Source organism: Equus caballus, chromosome 24 (genome assembly GCF_041296265.1).
Source record: "Equus caballus isolate H_3958 breed thoroughbred chromosome 24, TB-T2T, whole genome shotgun sequence".
Lineage (NCBI taxonomy): Eukaryota > Metazoa > Chordata > Mammalia > Perissodactyla > Equidae > Equus > Equus caballus.
Genome location: NC_091707.1, coordinates 54,657,793 through 54,671,164, shown reverse-complemented (window position 1 = coordinate 54,671,164; position 13,372 = coordinate 54,657,793). Strand labels below are relative to the sequence as shown.

Below are 13,372 nucleotides of genomic sequence, written 5' to 3'. Positions count from 1 at the left end.
CACAGATGACAGAAATTCAGGTTCAGAAGGTGTGTCACATGCAGACCCAAGACCTCACGCAGGTCTCAGGATGCCAAGCCCTGTGACCCTCTGCCACCCCACGCTCCACCAGCAAGGGCCCCGGCCCCGATGCCTAAGCTGGGACAAGGCTCCGGCGAGGCCAGAGCAAGATGAGCTCCCGGGGCGGCCAACGAGGCCCACGTCCGGGACAGACGCTGCTGTGAGCCCAGCGCTGGCATGAGCACGGGAAAAGAAGCTCTTCTGCTGGGAGCAGGGTCTCCTGAGTGGCAATTTTATAAAAAAGAAATCGAGTCAGTACAAGAAGACACTAGTTCCACATCCTCAGCCAGCCTCTCCCACCGTCCCCTGGAACTGACGGGCATGGCAGGATGGTGAGTCTCAAGCTGGAAAGGCAGTGGGGGCCTTGGTCTTCTTCCCGGAGGAGGTGGCTTCTGGAGGGCCCGACGCCGGGGCACGCGGGAACCCAGCTTGTCAAAGCTCTGACACTCCAGCACGAGTCCAGAAAACACAGATGGGTTGGACGGGTGACAACCGGCACGTCTGGTGGGGCGACAGAAGAGGAGTGCTAAAATACGAAAAGGCTACAGGGAGGTTTCAGCAGCCTGAAAGGGGGACGAAAGGAGTGGAAATAAGAGACGCAACTGGAGAAAGGGGGAGAGCGAGGCAAGCGCCACCGCTGACCTGCACAGGCAAATTCAAGTCCGGTGGCCTCTCCTGTGGGACACACACGACAACGAAGAGAAAAGAAATGGCATTTTAAAATGAAACAAACAAACATGCTCGCCACAATCATGGGTTCTGGAAGCCCCAGTCCAAGAGGTGTTCCGACAAGAGAGGCTGAGAGAGGAAATGAGAGAGGCGTGGGCGGGGTGGGGAGGGGTGGAGAAATGATACGAATGAGGATGAATAAAAGAAGTCAAAGCAAGAGATAGAGGGGTGAGGGGAGCACAGACCTCTACCTCCAACTCATACCCCAAGCTGGGGGCTGACCTCCGCAGGGCCCCGGTGGAACAACGACGACGCGTAACGGTAACTAAATTATCATTCACATGAGATCTGAGAAAGCACTTAGGAAACGTTAATACACCTTAGAAAGGTGAGGGATTATTACTAGTGTTCAAACAACTGACTGTTGTCAAATGATTATCAGCTACCAGGGTCCCCCCACCTCTCTCTCTCACACCCCGCCATATATATATACATACAGCTCCTGCATTTGATATTCAAAAACACCACTAATGCTGGTGGTATGGTCTAAAAATGGGATTTTTTTTTAAAGAGAAGGATAGGAGTCCTAACCATACTGGAGATAGATGTACTCTGCTCTCTGGTTAGATGCCAGAGCTTGTATTTGCAATCATTTGCAACCACCGCACACGCTGCAAAATGCCTTTGTTGGAAAAAGAGCAGCCCAAACCCCCATTTCTGCACACCAGGCTGGCTGTCTGCTCCTATTACTCAGCGTTCCACAGCGACATGGCATCATCGGAAGCTGTGCCTCAACCTGCTCCCTGATTGACTGCCCTCCCGGAGAGGGAGCGAATATCCCAGTTCTCTAACCACAAATACACTCACGTTCACGGTCTGTGGTTAGCCACAGAAGTACATTACAGAACCGACACACTGGCAAATAGAAGTGTGATTGTAGATCCTAATCTAAGCGATTTTTAGATCTGCTCCTATTCCAGTTTATCGTTTGTTGTCACAGGGTGCAGAATCTCCAGAGTTGGAAGAGACAGAGTCCCCCTCCGTCTGGCACAGAGGCAGCAGGTGCAATGAACAGAAAGGGCCCTGGTTACAAGGCCCAAGCCAGGGTCGGGTTACGGGAACGAGTCCTTTAACCTGAGACTCAACTTCCTCATCTGTGCAACAGGAAAAATGACCCTATCTCACAGGGTCACACTGCCGAGATGCTCACATTTAAAGAGCTCTACATAAAATCAAGAAACATTTAAAAGTCAGTGCAAGAATCCCGTCTGCAATAGCCATGTTAGTTACCGCGCAGCCTCCACTTCACCTGCAAACAACATCAGAGAGGGGACTGTCGAAGGCAGGGAGTCTGTGGTTAGGAAGTGTGTCCGCTTTCTGGAAATCTGCCGCAGGGCGTCTGTGCGTCTTCCCACCACACGGCTGCCTCCTTTCATGTGCTCCCCATCTCCTGGCAATCAGTGCACTTCAGTTCACTCTACAGCAGCTGGTCAGACATTACACCTTATCACAGCTGTTCGTGGAGTTGAACTAAAGCAAAACACGGCTTCAGTTCTGAACCCAGCCCTGGATCCACATCTGCTGTTAGGACAGAGTGAAAGTTCTGGGTAGGAAGTAATTTGCTCGTAGAAAGTTCATTAGGTTAATGGAAAACTAATGACTCTGTATCTTTGGCCTGATGTTTTGTCTATTATCTGAATATGCATGGGACTAGTTTTCTAAGAATTTGCTTCTAAAACCAAACAGTAAAACTATAATGCAGAAACCAGGTTGGGAAGGTGCTGAGATGTCAAGATTCCTCCTCTGCATCCTCGATAACCCTCTCCCTGCACACTGCCACGTGCCCAGCACTGACGACCCACAGCAAGAACCAAGATGTGCAGAAGTCCCCTTCTGAAGGTCTCCTCTCTACCTGCAAGGTGGCGGAGCGGCCGGGTGTCTCAATGCATCGATATTGATCACAAGCAAGAGCAAGACACCATACAACTCATTTTCAGTAAACACAAAACTAACAATATTTTGAAGAAATAAAATACCATGTTACCCCCCACCTCCCCCCAAAATGATATGGTGTATAGGTAGAGCTAGAAACCTAAAAATAAAAAGATTTAAAGCTAGATCAACTTCTACAACCACCTAGCGGGCTGATAATATCCTAAAACCCTTGCCGACAAGTTGCCTGAATATCAGAGCACCTCCTCTGCACACGCCCCACTTCAGCACAGTCCTCCTGGACCTGACGCATGGGGGGCGGGGGTATCTTTCACAGAGAGCCTGGGTTAGAAGTGAGTGGTCTGTGTGCCCCAAGTTTAGGGTTAGGAGGCACTTTAACTGGTTATTCTTTGATTACGTCTTGATTTTAAAAGTACAGAAACACATTAGGAAAGACTTTAAAATGCAAAGAGAAATAGAAAGTAACCCTCAGCCCCTCTCACCACAGATGAGGCTGGCTGCCTGGTGCCAAGCCACGGCTGAGGGGGCGGGGGGCCTGGGCATCATCAGGGAAGCCAAGGGGAAAGCCTGGGTTGCCCCGTTCCAGACTCTCCCTCCTTCCCACCCACATCTCTTCACACCCACCACCAGGGAGGGAAACCGCAGGAAACCCTCCTGACACCACGGGCTACTTCAGTTCTAAGACGAGCACACATCCTTCTAGCTCCCTCTTCCTGTCACTGCAGTGCCAGCCAGGGCTCATCCAAACCTCCGAGAAAGACGGCACTGCTCAGGTCATTGTTCCCTCTTTGGCCATCCTACCTAGGGAAAATAAAACTTCTGAAATTACCAGTATCCCGTATCAGCATAAAGAAAGAAAGGCAAAATTGCCGAGAACTGGGAAACCATAGATGGGGAGAAAAGCCACCCCCTATTTTTAAAAGAAAACTATTCGGGGCGGGGGAAGAAATATAAACCGTAACTGGTATTTTTACCCTCCTTTACAGACTCAAAGTCTGTGCTAGTTCAGGAACAGAAAGGCGTTATACAGGCTGTAAGGCTCGTAAAGTATCACGTTTACTGTGCCACGTCGAAGGGCACGTTCAGACCTCAGCTCAGCAGCTGGTTGAAGGTTGAGCGTTAGATTTTTCTCTACTCCCTTCTGCACACACCAAGGACCAGGAGGACCCAGGTCTCGGTTTCCTTCCTCCCGAACGTGCTGACCCCAGGACTCGAGCCCGTCTCCTTCTGGGTGATCTTGTCGACTCTCGGGGCTTCAGCCACGGTCTGTGCTGACGACTCCTAAACCGAAACCTCTGGCCTGGAACCATCTCACGCTCTAGTTCCAACCCCACAGGCTCACTGACGTCCTCAACGGAAGACAGGGACGCCTACGTCCGTGTATACACAGGCGGGTGCACGTATGAATACGGTCTATGAAGTTCAACGGGTTGTCTAGACAGTAATCACCTCCCCACGCTCCCTCGCCTCCACGAACGAGCCACGTGCAGTCAGTCGATAATCTGCAAATCCCGGAGTACCCTTGACTGCTTCCATGTTTCTTACCCTCAACATCAAATCAATCATCAAATCCTGCCGACTCTAAATATCTAAATATTCAAAATGTTAAAAACCTTCTCAGGGGCCAGCCCAGTGGCGTAGTGGTTAAGTACACAGGCTCCGCTTCGGTGGACTGGGGTTTGTGGGTTTAGATGCTGGGCACTGACCTATACACTGCTCACCAAGCCATGCTGTGGTGGTGACCCACATACAAAACAGAGGAAGATTGGCACAGATGTTAGCTCAGTGACAATCTTCCTCACCAAAAAAAACCAAAAAACCCCCCAAAAAAAACCTTCTCAAGATCTATGCATCCTTTCTCCATGATCACTCCCTGGTCATTTGTTCTCTGGACTCCTGCAACAGCCTCAGCTGGCTCACTTACCAATCGCCAGGCTCCCTGTCCCCTTCTTCCTCATTACAGCAGAGCGATTCCTAAAATACAAATTTGATCAGTCCCTGCTTAAATCCTGTAGTGGATCTCCACCGTCTTTGGGATCAAATACTTAGCACTTGGGATCTGCCCTCTGGGTACTTCTTTAGCCGCCTCTGACCCCCTCTCCCCCCGCTCCTGTACCCCAACCCTCACTGGACCCTTGCGGTTTCTCAAACACTCTGGGCTCTCTCCTGCTCCAAGCCTTTTCCCAAGGCACTGCATCTTCTCCCCCTTCTTCACCTGGCTCACTTCTACTGCTGCCCTTCAAAGCTCATCAGCTCAGTGCTATTCCCTCCAAGAAACACCCCTCATCACCACCATTCCACTAGCAAGCTGGCTCGGGTGAGCGTCTGACATACTTCCAGAGCATCCCCTTGGCTTCCATCATCACGGCACTTACTAGCATGTTTTGCGAGCACCCTTTAATTTGACCCCCTCCTCCATTACACTGTGTGCTCCTCGGAAACAGGGGCCGTGCCATCCATTTTTGGTAGGCTCGGCACCTGGCATGTCACCTGGCACAAAGCCTGCTGTCCACGAATGTGCTGAAGGAAGAGCTGTTTCTAACACTCACAGCAGTGACTCTAGAAGTTCAGTCCGGAGACCCCTGAGCGTCCCTGAGCCCCCTCGGGAAGTCCCTGAGTCAAAATTACTTTCCTAACCATCCCAAGACATTACTTGCATTTGTCACTGTGTTGACATGTGCACAGATAATGCAGAAGCGATGGGGGAACACTGCTGGTGTCCCAGCCCTGGCCAGGCAGTGGCACCAACCACTGTGCTCTTTGCCGCCACTTAGAGTAAAAAAACACCAAGTTCATGTAAGAATGTCTTTGATGGAGCAGCAAAAAATATTAATTTTATTAAAACTCAATCCTCGAGAACACGTCGCTCGATTGTGTGTGACAAACGGCAAGCACACCTCAGCCCTTCGGCTGCAGCCAAGCGCGGCAGGTCTCCGAGGCAGAGCGCTGTGCAGCAGAGCTGAGAGCCTTCTGCCAGCGAACGTCATTGTCACTTGAAAGAACAGCTGAGAGACAAACCCTGGTTACTCCAACATGAGTGTTTTGTAACCATTTTCTCAGAAAGGGGCGAAGTGAGCCTGTCACCTCAAGAAAAACAATTGACAGTGTTTGCTGTCAATGATAAAATTTGAGCTTTCAAGAAAAAAACAGCATGTTGGAGAACTTGTCTCAGCCTCTGTGGCCCGACAGCCTCCCAATCCTGGGACTTTCTGCTGACATTGGTGGTGATATTCACCCACGAGATTTGTTTATATTGTACAATGAAACGGGTCAACACTTGGAAGACCCGCATAACCCAGCGAATCAGTATTTTTCAAGTGACTGAACCACGCCCGGTCACAGAGCCCTTCAAATGCACGACGGACCTAACGGTTTGAGAACTCAGACCTCCAGGGTCAAACTGACAGCCTCGGAGCAGAAAGGCAGTGGGGCACAAGCATTTCCATCAAAACGGCCTCCTTCCCTCTCTTAGGAACCAGCCGTGTGCCCGGCAGTTAGAAATACGTCTTAGACTCGCCTCTGACGATTGTGCCATTTCAACTTACGCTTTCCTCATTTCAAACGAAACAGGCAACATCCAAAGTCGGACCAAAGTGAGAGGTGACGTGGATCAGGAGACACCTGTGGACCAGGAAGCACCAGAACTGCTCCTCAGGTGTCACGCAGGGGCGCCAGGTGAGCTGAGCAGAGCACCCGGCCTCTTGGACCCCAGCGTCTTCGTCGGCAGCATGAGGAGCACCCGTCTGCCTCAGACAGAGGGTTGCGGGAATCACATAAAATAGGAGGGAAAGTACTTTCCTCAGGTCTCTGACCACACGTATTCCCCAGGCCTCGCCCGATAGCACTTGGTCTCACTACTAACCGTCCTCGAGGAAGGGGCGTAACAAGGTCAACAGAGGGAACGTGGCATTGAGAAGCAAAGCAGAAAAGGCTGGAATGAGGACACAGGCAAACAAGGCTCAAACCTTCGTGCCCTGAAGGCTCGGCAGTTATCTGATTGGAAGCACTTGCTTCACAGGAATCCCCACATTCTTCCTCCTGTCAGATTTCTATCCCAAGGAGCCGCCTTGCACCTCTAAGCAAACACAGAACGCTCGTATTAGAAGCGTCTCCACGACAGAAGCAATGCCACCGACGTGGTTTATCTTTCAAATCATTCAGAAGATAAAAAAGAAATATTACCGACACCCCAAAATCCTCTCAGCGTATGAAAACCCAACAAATAGCAACTCAGGGCTGTTCCTCTGCTGAGTGCTTCTGAGCCGCTCTATGAACCTCCAGTGCTACCGTCGGATCAGAACTGCTCTTCCAGGCTGGAGAAAGCGTTACAAGAGCGGCTGCGACTTAGCCATCTACAATAAATACCTAGTCATCGCCATTTTAACAAAGACAACAGAAAGAAACCATGGTTTGTAGAAGAAAAACAGATCATTACAACTTTCTCTAAAATAAATCAATGTTATCATGATACAACAAGAGGTGTATGGCTCCCGTATTAGAAGGTGTATGGTTCTTTTTTTTTTTTTTTTTTTTGAGGAAGATTAGCCCTGAGCTAACTGCTGCCAATCCTCCTCTTTTTGCTGAGGAAGACTGGCCCTGAGCTAACATCCGTGCCCATCTTCCTTTACTTTATATGTGGGACACCTACCACAGCATGGCGTGCCAAGTGGTGCCATGTCCGCACCCAGGATCAGGTGTACGGTTCTTAAAACAAAGCCTCAGAGATCTCCGGGGAAGCACTGGGAAAATTCAAGCTCACAGACATCAAAACGACGAGGCAGTGCTCAAACACTGAGCTGTGGCTAGTACAGAAAGGCTGTGGAATCCAACAAACCTGAGTTTGAATACTGGTTCTGCCACGCCCCGGCTGTGTGAACTTGAGCAAGTTACTCTGCCTCTCTGAGCCTCAGCTGTTCCAAATGTATCCCTGAGGTAACCCAACCTGCCCACCACAGGATGGCTGTGAAGAGTAAAGAGCATATGGACCTAGTCTCATGTTTGGCACAGTCACCCATTCAGAGTTTGTCTTTGCAGATTAATGACCACAGAGACACGCCCGCCTGATGGCCGCCCTGCACTAGAGGTGCGACGGTGGCCTGGGGACCTGGGAAAGGGCACCTTCTTGGCTCCGAGCTACCTGGCCCACTTGGGGTGGGATTCACCGAGGCGGGGGGGGGGAGGGGGGTGTGGGGCATTCGGAGGGCTTCGCCAGCCTCTGCATTCTGAAAAACAGCTTTAACTCGTATTTTAACATAATCTATTGTGTAATCCATTCTTTGTTTGATGACCCATTAATTTAAAAAATGCTTTAGAATAAAACTGGTTCCTTTGACCTTTTTGGATTCTCTTTTTAAGATGAATTTTAGCCCTGACTCCTTCGAGATCCTTCCCGTCTCTAGGTGTCCATGAAAATGACAACAGCTCTACCATCTTCTTTCCTTCTCTGGTGTCTGGGGAAGGAACAGGGTCAACCCTCAGAAACCCTGTTGAAGGCGACAGGTGTGTCAGATACCCAGCCCTTCATGGTCCACCATAGATCTGGGGCTGGCTGTGCAGCGCCTTGAAGCTGGCGGCCTGAGGTCTGCCGAGAAACGGCCCTGGGAGGCACCGCGTGCCCGGGCAGCCGACTCAGCCACCAGCAACCTCAGGGCAGGTGTCACAGGGATTCTGGGCTCAGATCTTCCAGAACATAAACATAAGCGTTCCATTTGTCTAAATTTTTATTAATTTTAGATAAGCAGCTATTGATTTGGATTAGTATAATCATATGCAAAGTTTACAGTCTTCTTACATATTTATATTTTTAGTAGGCAGAAATAACTATTTTTGCCAGTCCTGATAATCTACCAGGACTACAACCCCCAAACCATACATATATACGTGCTAGGGCATTTGAATTTTTGCCTTGAAGATTTTTTTAAAAGCTAAGCGACTATTTTATTTTTTTCCCCTTAAATCAAAAGCCAGTATCGCTCTTGCCCAAGATCGTCATTTGTTGCTCCTTCACTGAGAAACACAACATGGACGGGTGGTATTTCAAAGCACACAAAACTGGTCCAGCCATACCCAGAATCCTTTTGCTTGGTGTGACGGGATTACTCATCTTTCCTGAAGAAAGGTGGCTAAGGAAGACTCCCGGGCCAGACAGGGTACCTCAGGTCCAAGGGTGGCAACCGATTTATTCAGCCTTGAGGAGGAAGACGTGGAGCCGACCGTGTGGAAGGGTTTTTTTTGGCAGAGCAAATCAGAGACCCATCCTTTATGGCCCCCCTGCTCTCCGGAGGCTTATTAGCAACAGATCCGAAAAGAGACTTGTTACACTTAGAAACACTTTATCCGTTCACTTGCTTTTAAAACCATGTACCAATGTTTAGCTAAAGAAAAGCAAATTGTAACCAAGCAGTTGGTAACTGAGACGCTGGTCACCAGGAACTCCAAACAAACCCTCCGGGACGCTATTCAGTTTATGATTTCCTTGATCCTTGAAACTTTCAGCAATGCCCAGAGAAGCCCACATCCCCCTCCCACCCCCGCCCACTTTAAACCCGCTCTAAATTTTGATACTCTGAGTCTCTTTGGTATGGAGGAAACCTCTGAGCCAGACAAACTGTAGCAGTCCATTGAATAGGGAGGGAAGAGAGACGATGCACGCTGGGAGTGCATAATGCACGAGAAAGGGTCACGGAGAGGTTCCCAGGAGGAGAGAGATTCTAACAAGCACCTGAATGCTATATGGATCCTCCAAAAGGCCACGTGGTTTGTAAACCAATGCGCCAGCCTCGCAGTTACTGTTTCTAGTTACAGTATATCAAACAAGAATCATCATTTGGATATTGTCTAAAACCTGCATTTTTAGATTTAGGTTAAACAGCATTCGTTTGAATGACTTTCTTTCTCAGTCTATATTCAGCTGTTTTGGTAACTGTCATAAAGATAGAGCCTTACAAATGCCCTCAGGCACATGTTACGGAGGCGCCACAGCTGCCAAGGCACCATTGACAATGTCAGCAAGCCCAAACCACCGAAATCCTCTCTGCTGTATAAATTCCAACACACATTTGTTGTTCACTTCCTAAGCGAGGCACTGCCTGGTTCTCAAAGATGAAGGAAGACAACAGAGGCTTTGCTCTTGAGGATGTCAGAAAGGAGAGTGTGGAAAGAATGTAGGAGGTGAACCCCAAAAGACATGGGGGAAACACATGGCGGGGACCCCACGAAGACACATCTGGATGCAGGGGTGGAGAAGGAAGAACGGGAAACAGTCCGCCACGTGATGAGGTGGAGCTCTGCAGTTTGCCGAGCTCATCAACAGATGATTTCACTTGCAAGGACCAGGAACCCGCTTTACAGCACGGAAAGCCGAGGCACGTTGGGGTCAGCTGACTTGTCCCAGGAATCTGAAGCGAGCTGCCACTTCACCTGGATCAGGTGTTAAAGAGCCGAGTCCTCGAAGGTAAAGATTTGGTTTGAATCAACAAATAACTGTGAGGGCCTCTGAAGGTGGCAGAACAGGAAAAGTGTGAGGCTGGGATCTGCGGATGGAGAGCCGTGCGTCCTCGGGGAACCACGTAACCCTCAGCTCCTCCGTTCTGAAAAGGGCCCACCCCAGTTATCCCAAGGAAGTGTTGTGAGGATGGAACGAGAAACTACAACAAAATCGTAAGCTGTGGATCTTAAGCAGATGTGAAGTATCACTGTTTCTCAAGACAAGTGCCAGGCCTTGTAAACAGCAGACACAGAATTCCTGGGACAGGAAGGAAGGAAGGAAGCCGGGCTCCCAAGGAACGTCAGTCAAGCATCGGGCCAGTGTCCTCGGATATGGGACAGCGGGGAAGACCTGGCGTGAGGAGTCTCAGCAGGAACCGCCCTGGACACAGCAAGTCCTTCCCAGAAAGCCCTGGGGCCCAAGATGCTTCTGAATCCAGGTTCTGACCTCAGAACAGAAGCCATATACCATCTATTACCCAACACCCTCAGGCGGGGCTAGGCAGCACCCAAAATCACACTCAAAAACACTTCTACAGAAAAGCAGAACTTTCATACTAAAAGAAAGAAATATAAGCCATTCAAGGCCACATGTTTTGATTCAGGGGAGTTTTTCCCCCACCAAATGATTTCAATCAGACCAAGTCTAACTAACAAACGAGTTACCAGAAAACACTTGTTTTTTAGAGCCTTCTGGATTTTGAAATCACAGATAAGGGACTGCAGGCTAATTTAGAAGTGAGTTCTCCCTCAGGGCTGTTGGATCACAAAGCGTCTGAGATAAACCCTGTGCTGAGGACAGACCTAGCAACGGGCAGAGTGCCAGCCTAGGTTCCAGGGCACCTGTGTGAGCACTGGACACGACTTCTGGGCCTGCAGTGTTTCGGCCCACATTTCAGCCAGGATGGAAAACTGCACGACAAGGACATACCACTGCCAAGTCAGCAGTTTCCTCACCTCTAAGATACATCATCTTGTGATCTGAGAAGGAAGAGGAATCACACGAATTAAAAAAAAAAAAAAAAAAGCGAGGCACTTTACCCAGGATGTGGCCCCAAAGAACGAGGTCAATGTGCGGTAAATATGATAGTTAAGCAGATGAGGAAATTGACAGTTGAAATAAATGCTCTGGAATTCTACAAATAACCTCGTACTGGCTTATGTTTTATACATCCAGATTCTTGAATGTCAGGTTTTCTTAAAGCAGGGTGTATCTATAAATAATTTTCAAGGTCCAGGGAAAAGAAAACAATAAGAAAATTACAGAATAAAAAATGCAATTATCTCCATCGGATTTTCTTTTTAACAAAGTAAAGTGCTCTTATAAAGGTAGGGTACCAGATCCACATAGAGACTAACATGAAGACAACAATTAGGAGGCAACGTGGCACAGTTCCCAGAGCCCTGGGTTTTGGGAGGAGACCTGTGTTTGAGACCTGTCGCTGACAAGAGTGTGGCCTTGGTGGGGTCACCTCACCTCCGTCCATTTACCTGGCCATCTGTAAAACGAACGCGATGAAACAGTAGTATTTTACTCACCCGAGAGTCTGGCTGTGAGAATTAAGTGAGAAACAGATCTGAAGGTGCTCTAAAAACTATAAAATACTAGAGTGAAGATTGTTTTACACTGAGGTTGTGTTTAAAGGTTAGTAAACGAGATGACAACAGAGTGTGTCAAAATTACTCTTGAAAACTCCTTGGTCCACAGCCTACGTGGTTTTGTGTAACCTGTACTCTCTCAATAAACCCCTCCAGTGTGGGAACAGATTACAGTGGTTGGCCCATGTTTAGAGCCCATGTTGAACAAAAAATGGGTAAATAAAATAAAATGGTATAAATAGTTATTGTTTTTTGCCTAGTGTATATGCAAATATGTACGATCCACGGATGCTGGAAGTTCGCACGCCGACTCCGCTCTACAGTAACTAAGGGGCTTTGCACCCGTGATCTGAGTTACTTCACTGCTGCACACAATGAGGGAGTGGTTGGGGGTAACAGCGAAAGGCTCTTCAGCGTCAGGAAGCTCTCCCTTCGCCTTTCATGATAATTTAAAGATGGCATGGCTCTTTGTACAAGTTTAGTATTTGATTTTTCATTCAACAAGCATTTTTTTTGAACACACACCCTATGCAAGGCACCGTGCAGGGCAATGGAGGGAAGCAGAATAGAAAGACACCCAGGTCTCCACCCTCAAGGAATTTACTAGCTGGTGGTGCAGCTAACCTTAGCGCAAGATGGAAGGAACCAAGTGCCAGTTGGGGGTGCATGGACCATAATATTGAAGGGTAGAGGAAAGACCAGGCAACCCTGGACAGATTGGGGGAGATTTCTGTACGCTGGGTCCCCCGGAGGAAGTGTATTTCAGTGTGGAAACGCGAGGGGATAGGAATTGATACGGCATGACTACAGAGCCACGGACATTCTTGGCATACTGGAGGAGCAATGCCCCCAGTAGGCAGAGGGACGTACTAAGACCCTAAATCCAACATTTATGGGATGCCTACTTGGCATCAGGAACTAGGATAGATCAATGGAGCTGCAACCAGCAAGACAACATGAAGGGGACGCTTATTCCTAGATATTAACGTCTCGAGTCTAGACAACACTGCTGGACCTCTGGCGTTTGCCCTCCAGCCCTCTCTCCACTCCTCCCTCCCCGTCCTCTGTGCTGGGAGGCTGCCTGCATGGGGGGCTGCAACACGCTCCCTTGCTCTCTGGCTGCCTTTTGGGTTTGCCCAATGGGGCACAGAGGAGTGGATGGGGGGAGAGTGGGATTGGGGTGTTCATTCCCCCAGCTTCTTCATAACTGGCAGAATCAAGATTCGAATCCAGACCCGTCTCCACAGTCCATGTTTTGAACCTCGGGAAAAGTAATTTGGTGACAGATTACAGAGGGTCTTGAAAGAAACACGCATAATCTTTTGTGCTAAGTCTCAAGAGTTACTGATTCATTTTGGACAAGTGCAGCCTACGCCGGCTTATCTTTTTAAACAGTCCTGCAAATGAGATGCTCCAATCAGACTTTCATGTCAGTGGATTATGCCAAATGTGCAACAGTAATCTTTAAAAAAAAAAAACCCAAAACTCAGAGATATTCCAAGACTCCAGTGCAGATCCTTTCTAGATCATGGGTCTCACATCTGCTGTTTCCTTTCTTAGCTTCTTAGCTAGTTGGGAGAGAATGCATGCTATTGGTGATCAGAGG

At 48.8% G+C, this 13,372-nt stretch overlaps 1 protein-coding gene across 11 annotated transcripts in view; it reads right to left on the bottom strand.

Annotated features, from left to right (window-relative positions):
- EML1 (EMAP like 1) overlaps positions 1-13,372 on the bottom strand; it is a 166,890-nt gene that overhangs the window by 94,521 nt on the left and 58,997 nt on the right. The window contains exon 1 of one of the 11 annotated variants that reach the window (XM_070249699.1): positions 8,749-9,115. The exons of 9 other annotated variants lie outside the window; for them this stretch is intronic. In XM_070249699.1, the coding sequence (XP_070105800.1) occupies positions 8,749-8,785 (37 nt within the window). In that variant the 5' untranslated portion in view covers positions 8,786-9,115. Of the gene's footprint in view, positions 1-8,748; positions 9,116-13,372 lie in introns of those variants that run through there. One more of the 11 variants, XM_023628379.2, reaches the window with a different exon arrangement.